The sequence below is a fragment of the Seriola aureovittata genome, chromosome 12, assembly GCF_021018895.1.
Source record: "Seriola aureovittata isolate HTS-2021-v1 ecotype China chromosome 12, ASM2101889v1, whole genome shotgun sequence".
Classification (NCBI taxonomy): Eukaryota; Metazoa; Chordata; class Actinopteri; order Carangiformes; family Carangidae; genus Seriola; species Seriola aureovittata.
In genome coordinates this window covers 22109356-22126175 of record NC_079375.1, presented here as the reverse complement: position 1 = coordinate 22126175, position 16820 = coordinate 22109356, and the positions used below count along the sequence as shown (strand labels likewise).

The window sequence follows — 16820 nt, the reverse complement described above, 5'->3', positions numbered from 1 at the left end:
CTCTTGTGTCGTTACAAATGGAAGTGAACAGAATCAACCTTCATCTTTATTTCTGTTTAAATAAAGCAAACGGGTAGTAAAGAAAATTTATGAAACAATATAATAAAAACAGATGTACAAATCAACATTTCAGCTTTTTATAAAAGAAATTTGGTGTGATATGATAATTATCCCATTTCCTGCAGCCCTATTTAGCCTTAGCATGTATCTGTCTCCCCCTGCTGTAAAACACTAGATAAAACAATTTAATGCTGATTTTGGGCCAATGTCCATAATGAATACACTCATTCACTTCAATGCTAATGTTCCATCAATAACCACGTGGCAGTTCAACTCAGTTATAACTTGGTGAGACGCAGAGTGTTGAGACGCACTGGGAGAACAGTGGATCCCTCTGCATAGCTGATCTCTCGCAAAATCCCGTTCCAGCATTTCTCTGCCTCTTCATACCTGTGGGAAAGATACACGTGTTAGTGTTTGGTGCCCTGTGGCATGATAAGATAACATGCAGTAATAATACATGTAACCTCAATGCCTTTTGTGTACAGAGAATGATTTCATATGAAAATAATTTTTTTTAGACCCAAACTAATTTTTTGATATATATGTTTACATATAGAAGTTGTATAGATCTTTTTCACTGCAGAAATTTGGACTTGTCAAAGGAAAGGCACATTAATAACAACGTTAACTGACATACAGCCATAATTGTAATGTGTCATAAGTCTCGTTTTATTATATATTCCTTATTTTCAACAATCCCTGTGAAAAGGCCAAAACCAACAAAACATTGTCTGTCTCCCAGCACTTCACCAATAGTAATGCTTCACAAAAATGCCCTTACATCTGCTTACAACTGTGTTATAATGTGTTCTTCATTAAATGTTCGTATACTGTTTGGAAGTGTTCAGTTGGAGGACTTAAATTACAGTGTAACCCAGGTAATTTAGTGGACTGTTACCTCCAGATGTCAGTCATCTCTGTTGGGACTGGCTCTTCACTGGTTTCACTGGGCATCATGGCAAAGCCCCCCACAGCGTACAGGAAGCCTCCCAAAGAGAGGAGATTCAGGGAGCTGCGCTCCTGAGGGAACTCTGTGAACTCCGACCACCTGGAGCACAACAGGACAGGGAAGTGATGATGGTGTTAAACAAGCTACTATATTACTGTATGACACCCACAGCAGTACAATGAGTGCTGTTTTATGACCTAATGATCTGCTATTCATGCTTGGCGAGTCATTTCACTTATGTGGACAGATGCTTCACCTCATAACGGTTAGATAAAGTGGATCATATAAAAAAAAAAAAAACACAGTTGTCTCACTTGTTGGTGGCAATGTCATAGACCTCGACAGAGCTGGTGAGGCCTGCGTCCGTGACCCCCGTCACCACGTAAATCTGGTCTTTGTGAACGGTGACACCAAACAGGGAGCGGGCCGTCTTCAGAGGAGCCAGGTCCTTCCACTCAAACTTAGTAGGATTATAGACACAGACTCTTCTCATGCATTTCCTGCATAAAAACATGTAAAACAGTGTGTTAAAGGGGCACTCCGCTGATTTCAAGTTCAGTTGACCTGTCAATACTACTCAGACTGTCAGCTGTGTATTGTATGTAAGTTTTTTTTAAAATGATGATATCAGGATAAAAGTCTGTTAGGATATCTGGACTTCTGCTGCTTTGATTTTTACCATTCTACTCTTTTTATTTTTTGCTGTTACAAAATGAAGATTAGAATGAACTATAGTAACTCAAAGTTGGGATCGACCCACTTTAGGTGGAAAATTCAGTTCAAATTCTGTTTATCGGTATCGTTTTTTTTTTTTAAGCAATAACCGATAAAATAAATTAATTTAAAAATGTGCTACTTTGGCACTAATTACAGCTGCATGTCTCTGGTCAGCAGCCAGCACTCAGAAGTCTGAAGCAATGTCCCGCCCACTGCGCCATCTGATTGGTTACACGTCACGAGTAACAGCCTATCAATGAAGGCTGCTGTGGGACGGACACGGACTAGAGCGGCTCCAAGTTAACGAGCGGAGCTGTGTGTCGAAGGTAAGACAGCAGACATCACTGAAGACAAACATCACAGTCCTCTACACTGAAGTTACAACAGCACCACACTCTGATGAACACGTTCATCTGTTGATGCGAGACACTCCGAGCAAGAGAGAGAGAGAAGCTAGCGCTAGCTGCTAAGCTAAAGGAACTAGCTGATCTGAACAGCATGTAAACAACTGCTGAATTAGTGAAAGTCGCTTAAAGGAGCAGAGAGCTCTGGGTGCTGGAGCAGAACTAGTGTAAGTTTAAATGTACAGCAGGTAGTCAGTCACTGTGATGAAAAAAGGGAAGCATCACCTGTGATAAGATAGAGCAGCAATAAACACTGATGAGAAACTCCTGACTCCAGCACGTGACCGGTCACTAACAGCTGTTACTGAAAAGACATTTTACTACATTAGAAGTAAAATATGTCAAAATGTTCTCAGATAAAAGTACAAAGTAAGTCAGTTAAATTGTAAACATGTTACATTTTAAAAAGGGGAGGGGGAAAACATCTTATTTATTTATTATTTATTTCTCTTATTTCGTGATAAAAAGAAATAAAAGTAATAATAATTTATGATAAAACTATTAAATTAAAGAGATTCTTTAGGTTAACAGGTGAAGAACAGCACTGAAATTAACCAAGTAATTCCAGTCAGGCTCTTTGCAGTCTGTGCATACACCTGCTAATATACACTCAGTTGTCAGTTTATTAGGAACATGTGGCTAAAACTGATGTAGAGTAATACAACAGTCCTGAAGTAAATCCTCCTTCATGAAGGTTATAATGTTCAACTGTATGATCATTATGGAGGATGTAGTGTGTGGAGCTGTATTACATTATATAGAGCTGTTTCACTTTCACTGATATAAATGGGGTGGACTAAATAATGGAATCACCTGGACGCCACAGTGAGTGTCCTTACTCAGCAGTAGTTTTGTGTTGGCTTATCGGTTCCAAATATCGGTTATCAGTCTCCTTGATTGCCGATAATCGGTATTGGTATCAGCCCTGAAAAAACCATATCGGTCGATCCCCAACTTAAAGATTATATATTTCACACATAGAGGTATTGAATGTGGAACTTCAAACAATGTTCTTTTTACCAAATGGACCCACAGTGTAAAAATACACTTCTGATGCATAATGAAACTGTAAATTATCAGGTTGTAGATTAAGTTAACGACTATGTGGAGTACGTACTTGCTCCCAGACTTTCCTCCGATAACGTAGACGAGACCTTTGTGTGATACAGTCCCATGGCCATATACTTCATAAGGCAGAGGGTCCGATTCCCCCCATTTGAATGACCTGTGTACAAAAACACACAGCAAATGCATTGAAATATATACATATAACATATTAGCAGTGGCTCTGCAGGTAATAAAGGTGATTCACATGATAATTCTAATATAATTAATGGAAATGCTCAGGAATCTAAGAAACTACATTGAAGCCACATTCTCCAAGTATTCCCTTATCGGTATAGAAACCTTATGATAAATAAACCACATAAAAATCCATTGAATTTACCATAAATGCACTGTAACAATTGCTGTATCTATAGATAATATATGTAGTGCCTTTACTGTGACCATGAGAGTGATGGTTTTATACTTAATTGCTCTGAATGGGCATTACTGACTGTTTGAATGCACTTAGGTGAAAGTAGACTGCCAGTATTAAAGGTCCATATTAAATTTAGTGTCTGTACTTACTGTCTGTCGTAGATCATGACTGAATCCAGGGCGTGCTCGCCTTCCTTCAGTTCCTTCCCTCCCACAACAAAGATGGAGTTCTCGACGTCTGCCAGCCCAAACAGACAGCGAGGGGTGGGCTGTGCGGGCATCCCTAACCACTCTGAGCTGACTGGGTCAAACTGGAGATGAAGAAGATGACACGTGAGTAAAAATAAAAACAAGAAATCTGCATTTTGTACATCCATTTTAAACTGGGTTTTTACAGGATTTCTAATAAGAAATCATAAGGAAAGCAATTTGTTGTCTAATTACACAGAGCTAATGGTGGTCGTCATGGTACCTGTAGGAAGTAGGAACTGAACGGCTCGTCTTTATCCTCCTCGTTGTAGAGAAGTCCTCCGACAACAAACACCTGGTTCTGCTTGGTGACCAGGCTGCAGTGGTTTTTGGGAATTTCTGTGGATTCTGACACCACAAAGCATTCGTTTCCTGCTGGTTCGTAGGCCACAGTCCCCGTGTCACTGATCATAAGTATCAGGTCAGTCTCAAACATCCCAAAGCGCGGGTTGTTGTTGAGTATACCCGGCAGGTACAATTCCTCATCATCATCCTCCTCGTCTTCACTTCCTTCGCCTTCCTTTGCCCCGTCGCTGCTGGGCTTCTTGGGCTTGGGGAGACGCCCTCTGTGAGCATCCTTGACGAGTTCCAGCTCCTTCTTGAGCTCCTGGCTGAACCGGATGTACTGGTGCCGCTCCACTTTTTCTTTGAAGTAATCCAAAGGTATCAGCCTAAAGCGGATGCAGTGCAAAAGTTCTGGCAGGTCCTTAACCCGGTTTGTCTCGTCATGTCTGACCCAGTCCATCAGGGATTCGAACACCAACTGCTCCTGCTCAACATTGAGGGAATCTGACGTGATGATAATGGCCAGCTCACTTGGGCGCAGCTGCAGGAAGTCCTGGTCCCTGACAACAACCTGGTAGCGTTCGCAGATGAACTCTCGAGCAGCCAGGGTGAGCCTGGGACAATCCAGCAGCAGCCCGAGTCTGAAGATAGCCAGGCAGTTTCCCAGCACCAGCTTCTCTTGGAGGTAGGACACGCACACGGAGAAGATGGAGGGGATCTGGTACATGTTAGCAACCATGAAGATATCCTGGACGTTCTGCTCCGTCAGATTAATGTCAGAGGTGTATAAGTAGCGCAGGATCATCCCCATAACACTTGGATCCACATCTTTGAGGACAATCTCGCGCCTCTTGCTCTCTTCCAGGTCAGACAGGAACATGGCCTTGAAGAAAGGACTGCTGGCTGCCAGAACCAAGCGGTGACATGGGAACTCCTTGTCCTGGATTTTAAGGACGCAATCCACAAACTTGTCATTCTCCAACAGGTCGCACAGTCCGTCCTGAAGGAGGGTCTGTTGGTACATCCGGGGCTGCTCCACCGGGTCTATAGTCAGGGCAGCCATTTTGTTCTGTCGCCTGGTCCTGGTTGGGTTTGGTGGGCACCCTACTTACTCCCCACGACAGAGCAGGACTGTCAGCCTCTCACAGGGCTGCTCAGATGGCTGTGGATCGGCTCCACGGGTTGGTCGGCTGCTGGCTGCAGCTGTCTGTGACTGTCAGTCACTCTGTAAGTCACGGGTATTTATAGACAGGACCCTCACAAAGCTGAGGAATCCATTTTGGTGGACAGGAAACAGGACCTGTCCACTCCTGCACCACACAGACCCCCACAAACAGCTGAGTGACTAGGCGCGGGGGTGACGGCATGTTCAGTCCTGTAGAACAACTCACCAGGCAGCATGACTGGATCTCATTACTTTGATATTATGACACACTTTTATAAAGTTGTTTTGTCTATGTAATCTAACACCGGCTTGACCCGTATCTCCGCTGGTGTGTGGACATCAGCAGAGGTGCAGTGTGTGCTGCACACTGTATAGGCAACAGTGGTTCTAAGGAGACCAGCGCGTTACATAATAAACCTCCCCTGATATACATATACACATCTTCTGGATATATGAATACCTATTGTAAAATTTGTATTTATTAAAAATATATAAATGATGGATTTTGTTGCGACCAAATATGTTAACGATATATATTTAATTTATAAATGCAAGTTTATTAAAACAACACAAATATATGTTTTTCTTATTAATTAAGTTTTCCCATTGTGGGGAGGTGGTCTCAGACTTTGGACCCTACTGTATAAAACATCAACATATATTGACAGGCTTTGGGATCGATATATATTTATGTTTATATATTTATTATATATGTATATGTAACATATGTCTATAATATAAGCATACATACATAAACATACATATTTGTATGGGCTATACGTGAATATATGAAATTGTGTTTTTTTATATAATTTTTTATGTGTTTTTATTTTATATTTACATATATTTCATACATGGGAAATTCAATATATGTGGATATATTACATTTGTCTATCAGTTAGAAAAGAAGAAATGTTTTCGGTCAAACCTTCCTCAGGTTAAATAACAGAAGTATATACAGTGTATAATGTATACAGTATATACACCACATCACTTGGCACATGTTCCCAATTATTAATGAACGTTACATTAATCGTTCCTTCTATATCCGGTCACCACAGTGGTCCCCGCATGATTAAAAAGCATATATATATATATATATATATATATATATATAATGTAAAGGCAACTAAGTTTAAAAAATGGAAGGAAGATTTGAACAATTTTAAACAAAGCAAATAATTCAACATTGACTCATAAATGGAATCATTATATTAAATAGATCAAATATGACTGACTTACTAAATGCATCTAGAACAGTCTGATACATAACTTGTAGCCTACTCATTGATCCAGAGATAAACTAACACTGGCACCTTCTGGCTGAAAATGGCAAGTGTCACTGAGTGTGTTTGGTGACGAACCACAGACGTATTATAAAAGGAGGGAGTGACGACCGAAGAGGAACTTTGGGGAAAGTTTTTATCCCTCACCTGAAATGTAAATGAAAACCAAACTGATTATCTGACATGAAGGAGAGAAGGAAACTCATTTGTGGAAGATTAAATCTTCTCCTTCCATCCATGCACACGGGGAATATTGTAAAGTAAAAGGTTTTGATCATTTCTGAGCATTTAATTTAAATAGGTGTCCCTGCTCCTTGGTTTATTTTTGAAGGACGTGATGAGGCCAAAATATCAAATTGTAAATGATTATCTGCCATGGGTTGTTGGGCCTTTAATGTCTTCTTTAATATCTTAAAGTAGTGGCATGGGTAGATAGCAGTCATTGATCAGTTTTGGTCAAACTGGGCCATCTTGTGGCGACAGATGACGACGTCTCATCACAAGACGGATTGACAGTCATAATTAACTGCATCCAACAAATAGATTTCCATCTGTTTAAACAAAATGAAATTGTTAAATGTTTTAAAGGAGACCACGTTCAGCCTTGAAAGCAAACAACAATACACAGATTTTAATTTCCTCCACATGCAACAACAAAACAAACTCATAGGAGACGTGACACTTTCGGATTAAAAACAAAACTTTATTTCAAGTCAAATATTTTGAATTAAACAGTTTTGAATAAAAACCGTTCAGTGAGAAAAGGCATTAAAACCTGCATAAACTTATTCCTGACTATCTGCTGCAGTGAAGACACACAGCAGGCTTTGCTTTAGTGACAGGCAGGATGTGACTGACCCATTTTCCCTGCTGGGCCTGTTGCCTTTCATAGCGAACTGAGGACCTGGATCATGAGAGAGAGAGAGAGAGTGAGAGAGTGAGAGAGAGAGCGAGAGTAAGAGAGAGAGAGAGAGAGAGAGAGAGAGCGAGAGCGGGAAGGGAAAGATATCCTGAAATGTCACACCTACTGTAATCTCCTGTGGACGGATGGTAGTGGAGTTAGCTCTCATTCTCCAGATAGCTGAACTACATTCAGTTTTCGACACTATGAGAGATTGAATACATTCTCAGTCAACATTATAATAAACTATCCTCTACATCCTGACTTGTATTTGACATAGGAGCAAATATACTTCAAAATTAGCTGCAAGCAACGTGCAGCACCCTCAGCACCCTTTCTTTACTTGCTTCATTGCACTTCATTCGTGTTCAAGTTTTCTCAAGTTTTTAACCCTTTCAGTGTGGTTAGATATGATTAGAATAAAAGATGCCTAAAGTAAAGTTGAGACACCGTCTGACTAAAAATAATCATGTTGACGATTATTGTTTTAAAAAGAAAGAATGTCCAAATTTGAGAAAAGTCAAAAATGGACAGGAGACAACTACACAGAGAACAGTAGTTTTTCCTTTACTGTATTTCCTTGTATATACTATTCAGTATAGTGTCCTAAAATATTCGGCAGGCTTATAATTTGCTAAACAATCTTGTGTTCGGATAAAATAGAAAATGCACCATCGGTGGGTTTGTGCCAGAGGACGTGGCGATTATCTACAGCAAGTGCACTTGAGGATATTTCACAGTTCAAAACATTGCCTCGCTTCTGACAAACAAAAGCAAACAAAAAAAACACGGGCTTCTGAACAATGCAGGTGCTGACTGGCTGTTACAGTCTGTTTCAGTTACAGTTCGCAAGGCCGAGGATGGAACAATGTGAGGGGGCTGTCGGCCATGAAGTCTGTGAAACTCTTGTCTGTTTATTCAGCTTTTTCTTTGCCGCCATCGACCGGCTTCAGCGGCTCGGGATCATCCAGCAGAGCTTGTTGTCGCTCCCTCTCCTTCACCAGCTGAACACCACAGTAGGTCACAAGCAACACAGAGAGGGTGGACAGAGGGAAACCTGGAAGATAAAAGACAAGAGGAGGGACAGACGGAGGAAATGGAGAGGAGAAATGAGAAGAGATCAGAAGTGAAAGGTATGACTGTAAAGGAATGCAGCTGTCTTTGTGCTGCGCTGTGAGTAGATGTTCAGCTGCAGATAATCCTGTCAATAACCTCTGATTCCCAATGCTCGGCTGTAAAGAGTCTTTCCTTCTATTTGAAAGAAAGCAACAAAGACGATGCTAAAGTCATGTGATCTGCGGAGGATGGTGCCCCTTGAGATTCTGCTGCTTTTGATGTCTGTCTGAGTTGTTCCCGCTTTGACTGGAAGTGACAGGAAAGCTTTTACTTTATGTAATATACCCTTGTTGTTCCCTACCTTTGAAAATCAGCCTCCTGCCCACAAGTTTGGCAAACTCCAAACTGTTGAGGGAGAGAACGTTGTAGAGGATGATGGCCCAGAAGTTGGCAGCGTTGAACACGCCACGGATCCTGCGCGACATAGCTTCACCCATAACACCCTAGAAAACAGAGCACACAGGAACACACTCGGGGATCGGGTATAAAATGAAATCTACCATGTGTCTACTTGTTTCCTGCTTGAATATCCATTTGAAAAAGACTCAGTTTATCGTGTCCCTCACCTCAAGGGTAGAAAACGGTGGAAAGGAGAATAACTTGGCCACCCACAGCTCAAAGTTGAGGCCAAAGCAGTTGAAAAAGGACCAGATGTAAACCAGTTCACACGGACCCAGCCACAAGGTGGTGATAGCGAAGGTGCATATGGTTGCCAAGAGTTCTTTGAAGATTTTATCATGATCCCCGCCGATGTAGTCATAAACATACCTGCAATATTACAACTCACATTTAATGCAACGAAGACTGTAAATCATCTTTTAAGGGATGGGTTCTGTCATTTAAACTCACACATTTCAACTCAAACACTCACTTGCACAGCCAGTCATTGATGCCTCTGTCAAAGTGCCTGAAAAAAGACAGAAATGTTCCATGTAAATATTTTCACACAAGGTTCAACAAGGTCGACAAAGAAACTTACACACTGATTTATGAGGATCGCACACAGCTAGTGCAGGTCACACGTACGTCTCAGCGAACACATAGAGCATGGTGATACACTTGGGGGGCTGAGGAGGGTCCAGGTGGTCCAGTGTAGCCACAGTGTTGATGACGCCAAACATCACGGCTGCTTTCACCCAGTCGTACACCAGGTTGGAATAAGCCAGGCCAGCTGCAAAGGCACATGTGGAGACCAGGCAAGGTTACCTATCAAGTTCTAATGGTGGTAGAATTTCATGTTTTATAAAGCACATACTGTGCAATTACACAGAAAACAGAGTAAAAGTGATGCATGGAGTTTTTTATTTATCTATTTATATCTATTAATATCTACCATTGAACTTATTAGTCTGGGGTTCAGTGAAGGTTTAGTGTCCGTTATGGTCTCACTGCTTTTTACAATCACCTCCACTATGAAAATAATTCAGTTTGAGGTTATACAGTGATCATTTGTATTTCTTATACTCTTATATATACTCTACGCAAATTGAGTATTGAGTATTTAAAAAAAGTGAAAAATACAAGCGTCAGTACCAGCTGTAACAGACCCTTTATTATTACCCATAACTCACCCAGACACCAGTCAGACAGCTTGGTGACCAGCTTCATGTCACTGGGGATTGTCAAGATGTAAAGATAGTGGAAGAAGACGTCCACCACCATAATAACTCCCAGGTGCAACAAAGCCTTGGTGGTGATGTTCCACATCTCCCTCTCTTTGCGGGTCAGCTTGGTGTTGTTCGCCTGTGGAATGAAAAACGTGAACAAGCCATTTTTGTTTTGCAGAATTATAGGACCATAGTAATTATAGTTATTCATTATAGTTGGAACGATATTCTCGAGTAATTGACGTATGCAAACTGATATTCTTTAAGTATTAACAGCAACAGTAACTAGTAATAATACTTATCTTTTAACCAGTTGAAATGATTTAAAATGGGCATTGACACTAGTTTAATAGTTTGCGCTCATAACATTTTTATCTTCATTTGTTTTCATATGCAGTGAGACAGAATCGTTGTTTTCATTCTCTGTCCGTGACTTTCAAATTGAGTTACATAAACGCATCAGCATCTTGCATATTTGCATCAGCTGTCCTACAAAGACGCTGCATGTGGGTGTTACAGCAGCTTTCTCTCACAATGTTCAATCATGAGTGATGGTTTTATAGCTACTGGCAAATCCGCTCGCTTTTCACTTTTACATATGTGTCCTCGCCCCACACTTAGTTTAATGTTAAAATCCTCACCTGGGCATGATACTGGTCGAAGGTCATGATAGGTCCAAAGAAGAAGAAGGGGAGGTAGAAGTTGTATTTCAGCAGGTCAGAGAATGTGTAGTTGCCGTCCTTCTTTTCACAGTTCTCTAAAGCGAAGCTCATACAGCGCATGATGCTGAAGCCGCAGCCTCCGTAGAACAGGATGTCTTGCAGGTCGAAGGAGCCGGTCACCAAGGTTTCCTGAAAGGAGGAGTCGGACTTATTCTGAGCCTCAAACATTTTCATATGGACAACAACACCTCGTTCTCAATTATATATTACTATTAATATCACAATAGGACTAATAGAAGAATCAGAAGGAACCTATCTAACATCTGATTATATTGAATTATATTTATTTATATTTCATAGTATTGTATTATTATAAAACACCACACTAAAATATTTTTATGTATATTGTATTTATTATTCAAACTTACACATACATATCCATATTTATATGATGTAAAGGATACAGATAAAGGCTTATTTATATAAGGATTATTTTGTCTTATGCACAAATATTTGCTAATATATTAATATATATATATTTATAAGTCTAAGGTATTGTTGTGTATATAGCTTTTAATGTAATCTCTCTGTTTTCTTTAACGTAAAATTTTATTTTTATTGATTTTATTCGAATAGGTCTTTATCTGTTCTCTTTCCTCTCTGCCCGTCTCGTGTTGTTGTAACGTGATTTTCCCTGTGGATCATTCTTATCACCTTCATGCTCTTTAATGTCTTTGTTTACCAAGATTTAATCATTAGGATCTCTATATAATTTTTCTACAATTCAAACTGTAACTGAAAGCGACTCTGAACAATCCTTTGCACCACACTGCATTGTCCTTTTCTTCCTGTAGAAGCCATACAACGCCTTCTGCTCTTTCAATATGCAGGAAATTAAATCATATCACTTCAGCTCTCTGACATTTCCACTGGCTACCTTTTTCATTAAGATCCTTCTTCTGGTCTATAAAGTTCACAAGATGAACATCTCCTTCAAATTTCTGCCGCTCATTCTAAATCAAGCGACTTGGATTTGGGTGTTTTTGCACTTTACGCGTGGAGCAGCCTGACTGCTGATCTGAGGTGTGAACCTGGAACCACCCACTCACCTGCCAGGAGTTATAGGGTTCCAGCTTGATGGAGGCCAGTGTGGCGAGACCAGCTGCAAAGCACATCCACTTCATCTTGACCAGTGCAACACTGTAGAGTATGATGCAGTGAGACAGAATCAGAGCCACGAAGGTCCAGCCCATCGTCACCAGGACGGCCAAACCACCGTACACACCAAAGATCAAGGATCTGTGCTGTGGGTAAAGAGGGGCCAGCATCAGTGTGATGCAATGACAACAGTCTCGTACAACTCATAATTTAATGCAGCACACACGGAGAGTGGTGTTAGTACAATTACACTGTTGTGTCGACAACAATGAATATACTTTGGGACGGAAAGATTAAGTTGTGAGGGGAAAAAAAAACGAACACACTGTCCAGACATCAAATGGTTTAAATGAAACACATGACAAACGTTATGAAATTCACACGTTTATTAATGTTACCTTACATCCATCTATACCAATCTTCAGTGTAAGCATGAAACAAGATAGAAAACATGTTTAAAACATATTGAACTGTTTTAAATATGTCAAAATATTCACAGGAAATAATCATGGGTATAATCAACACACACCATCACAGTCTAACAGATGCAGCTCGTGCTCATGCATCAGGTTAATCATGTGTTAGACCTTGAGGTACAAATATTACAAATTATCTTTATTTAGTAGAATAGAATAGAGAATAGAGAGTGGCATATTGTTCACATCCAAGGTAGCTTTGAGTTTCATATGTTTATAGCACATCTCAAATGAAATCTGGTGTTTAGCCTTGATATGTGCAAACACACATGTACAAACACACACACATATATATACATATATATATAAAAGAGACATGCAGTTATACCTGTATGGAGGCAGAATACAGTGCTATGTCATGGACGTTCACACTACACCACACACATGCACGCACCTTTGGAGCTACCAGGGTGAATATCTTGGCAAAGATCACGTGACCGGTGAGAGCAAAAAGGATATGATTGCGGAATGTAGAGAACCACATCATCCATTCGAAGTCTGCAACATCCTGCGGAAAAGGACGCTGCATCACTAACACGTGGCAACCGCTCTCTTTTGACATTTTGCATCAGTTAACCCAATTATAGAACACAATGTGATATATATAAGGGTTATATATGAAACTATAGATATATATATATATATAGGCTATATGTGTGTATATATATATATATATATATATGTAACTTACCATTTTCCTGCCAAAGTAATGCCATCCTGGTTTCACACTCTCTTTGAAGGCCTTCCTGTTTACATTCTCTGAATACAGGAGGAAAAATAAAGGATTATGTAAGGGGGCATTAGAAATAGTGTTTAATGAATAAAGCATTAAGATTTCAACCTACAGTGAAGCTTCTAGGCTGAGGACAGTTATTTTTGGGTTCTATGTATACACTGAACATTTTAAAATAATCTTCCAGAGGAAACGGTCCTGCAGGTTTCAGCTTTGGTGCAATTGTTGGATTATTCATAGTGAATTTAAGGTGTGAGAGCACACTGAGTACATTTGATACTATCAAATCTTACATAATACCCTCATTGCGAAGCTTTCTATTTTTGAATCTGACATCTTCCCTCATACGGTCATAATCTGGTTGTGGGAGATTAATTCGCTGCACAACCTGAACGAAACTCCGCCGCAGAAATTATTGAAATTACAATAAGAGGAAAAAAATAAGCGTGATAATAATCAGAATCGTGGCAATGCTGTTGAAACATTCAGTTCACAGAAACAAATGTGATTGGCACGCGCCCCCACAGCAGCTCCGCCAGCTTTGCCTGATTACACTAATGGCCATGAAAAAGGATATGAAAATGTGAGGGTCAGTCAGGGAAAGCCTCTTATGTCTGGGCACACGGCCAGACTTGTATTGCCAGTATACAGTGCTGCTGTAGCGTGCAGACCTGTGCAGTGTGAATACCCACAGACCCAGCGGCCGTAAATGACCATTTCAAGACACAGAGTGTAAATACTTGTAAGAATCGGGACAAAATAATGAATGGCATGACTCTGCCCTGGCCGATCTGACAGCACAGACTGTGGCAGACTGTACCATTCACCAGATTACACTGAGTCCATTCAGATCCGTGTGTGAGGAGGCTAGTTTTAGCATTTTAGAGTCTGAATGCATGCAAATATTTGGTATTATTTCAGGATAAAGGGGTTTGGGGATTAGTTGTCTCAGTGTAACTGATTCTTAAACTAAAATATCTCCATCAGGAAAATAATTAGAAAGTAACTGGACCATCTTAAAATTGTCTTCATATTAATAGGAACCTGCAGGAATTCCTCAGGGGAGAGGGCTGCCTGTTAATCTGCTGAATGGACTTAGTTCCCCAAAGCTTTAGGGCAACTAGAGCAGTGTTTTAAGACGGGATCTCATTATTTAGATGCAGATTTTAATAATAAATTCACATTGTTACATGTAAGTGATTATATTGAATTAAAAGAGTCGACTGGAGTGTGTTTTTTTTCTACTTGTAAAGTCGGTTCAACTCCTAAAAGTGTCCATTCGCTGTTTCTTCAATAGATATGAATGGATTTCAGTGAACTTCACTAAACCTCCTACATTGTGTTATTGATTTTTTTTGAGTTAGTCTGCATCGACAGTGTGTATGTGCTTTGGACATCTCTTGACACGTCATGCACTCACCACTTGAAGCTTCAAATATCCAACTGCCTGCCCATATCAAGGCCACGGCGAGTACAGCTGTGTAGAGATACAGCTCATATCTGGGGAGGGCAGCCTTGATCCCCATGGTGAATCAGTACACAGGGAACCTAACGGGTTGAAAAGCAATCAGCTACACAATATTAGACCTGACTGAAGGCAAACAGTATGAGCATGAATGGAAATAGACAGATTAAAAGCTGGTAACAGAACATTTTAAAAAATATGTGCAGGGAGTTTAACAAGGTTTATTGAACCAGTGTCTATTCTGAAGGGAAATGTTAAGTTTCACTTAGGCCTGAGGCATCAGTATGAAAGCATGTATGTTGTTTTATACTGACTCTGTGGGGTTAACGATTAAAAATGTGTCTAATAAGAAGACAGAACACACAAGGTTTGGAATATATTGACAGTTGATTGTTCAGTTTAGTCATCAGCACAGTTCATACCACCATTACCTTGACAATGATTAACTATGTACATTATAGCCCAGTGGAAAAACAGCCTAAACAAAAAACATTAAGCTGAATAAATGTGATGCTCTTTGTGCCAACACACATCAACACAGGTTCTTCATGTCAGATACAGACCAAGGTGTTTTTAAAAAGGCGACATTTTACTAATAAGCCTTTAAGATCGACAGGCCGGTGACTTAAATAGGACTGCAGAGCTCTGGCTCCTCGGAATCAGCACCGTCAGCTGCGCAACCCTACCTCTCCTTCCTATTATAGCTCTTGCAGTTGGTCTGCTGTGCAGCGGGGCAGCTGCAGTGCTATGTGATCTGAGAGGCGCCGGGGACTCACCTCACAGAATAATTAGCACTGGCTGGAATGACCAAGAATGGTGCATCGGAGTAAGAAAACAAACAGAGTGTTACTTTCCCGTGGAGAGTAACGCACTTGTGCCTAGTTGAGTGTGTGTGTGTGTGTGTGTGTGTGTGTGTGTGTGTGTGTGTGTGTGTGTGTGTGTGTGTGTCAGACTCATGCTCTCTGGGTTTAAGTTAAAGGAGTTGGACTATCAAGTCTTTTCCATGCCAAGATGTAACCATGGCTGAGCAGGACTTCAGCAAAGCGTCCTGCATACAAATCCACTGCTCCATGAACATAGAGCCGAAAACACACAGGCCCCTTTGCATCGATTTTTACTCTTATATTTTAACCCTATGCACAAATAAAAGAGACTTGTTTTTACTAACCTTGTATCCGCTTCACACTGTCAAGAGGAGGGCAGCAGTGTTTAAAGCCCGACTCTTCAATACAGACAATAAATAAAAGAAAAAGGGGGTGGTGGTGGTTACAGCAGGTTTTTCTAATTCATCCGTCTTGAGGGGGCTTGTCGCTGCCGCTGCCTGCGATCCCCAGCCTCGGCCAGTCAGGATGTTGCGGACTCAACGAAAAGGAGGAGGAGGAGGAGGGGGATATATTTATCCTTCACTACTGCACCGCAGTGAGGGGTGGTCCACACCGAGCCCATCAGCACAAACCCACTCTGAGACAACGGTTAATAATGAGGAGGAAAACAAGTGCATCAAATCAATATCAGAGTGAAACACCTGTGATGACTCTTCAGTCAAAACTATCATGGATTCAACTTGAAAATAAAATGGGTTAGGCATCAAATAATACACAATGTACTAAATGAAATATGACTTTGCTGCTGCAACCAAACTACCAGTTTTTTTTTTTTGATGTAGGCTACTATATATCTTTAATACTCTATGATATCAGAATATGCTACCATTTTATACAGACATCAATATATCTAAGAGATTTGATAATTTTACATCATTTTTAATGTTTCCCATATTTGAGTTTATTAGAAGCAGCTCTGTGATAAAATAGTATAGTTGACAAAACCCTAACCCAAAACTGCGAATGATGTGACTGAACATAAATGCAGGTGCTGTACTTTATTTTATCATTATAAATACAGATCATCCTTAAAGCAATTTCCTAATTTGAACACTAGGTGGCGCTCTCGACTTTTTTAGAAATGGTCCCCTAACCAACGGCGAAAGAACACGCACCAAGGGTTTTGGTTTAACATAAAGTATTTGCTTGGATTGTTAAATGAGCCGTTTGTCTGCTCGGGACCATGTCAAAGCTATAGATAGGTCCCCGTCATATACA

General features: G+C 40.4%; 2 protein-coding genes across 5 annotated transcripts; both read right to left on the bottom strand.

Annotated features, from left to right (window-relative positions):
- Positions 1–28: 28 nt before the first annotated feature.
- On the bottom strand, positions 29–5978 carry LOC130179117 (kelch-like protein 40a). Its single transcript, XM_056391879.1, has 6 exons — positions 4088–5978; positions 3766–3926; positions 3251–3358; positions 1327–1512; positions 962–1111; positions 29–450 (listed from the first exon to the last, which is right to left on the bottom strand). Exons 1-6 carry the CDS (start codon positions 5210–5212, stop codon positions 339–341), a joined length of 1842 nt encoding a protein of 613 aa, XP_056247854.1. The 5' UTR covers positions 5213–5978; the 3' UTR covers positions 29–338.
- A 1304-nt stretch (positions 5979–7282) lies between these two features.
- Positions 7283–16099, bottom strand: hhatla (hedgehog acyltransferase like, a). Of its 4 annotated transcripts, none has more exons than XM_056392447.1 (13): positions 15887–16099; positions 14674–14824; positions 13212–13279; positions 12915–13028; positions 12443–12463; positions 11996–12190; positions 10866–11075; positions 10189–10360; positions 9644–9788; positions 9489–9524; positions 9184–9385; positions 8919–9060; positions 7283–8558 (listed from the first exon to the last, which is right to left on the bottom strand). In XM_056392447.1, the coding sequence occupies exons 2-13, from the start codon at positions 14777–14779 to the stop codon at positions 8416–8418; spliced, it is 1554 nt and encodes a 517-aa protein (XP_056248422.1). In that variant the 5' UTR covers positions 14780–14824; positions 15887–16099; the 3' UTR covers positions 7283–8415. The 4 variants fall into 4 exon arrangements, with proteins under 4 accessions (XP_056248422.1, XP_056248421.1, XP_056248423.1 ...); XM_056392446.1 differs by having other exon boundaries at positions 14674–14801; XM_056392448.1 differs by lacking the exon at positions 12443–12463 and having other exon boundaries at positions 14674–14801.
- Between the last annotated feature and the right edge of the window lie 721 nt (positions 16100–16820).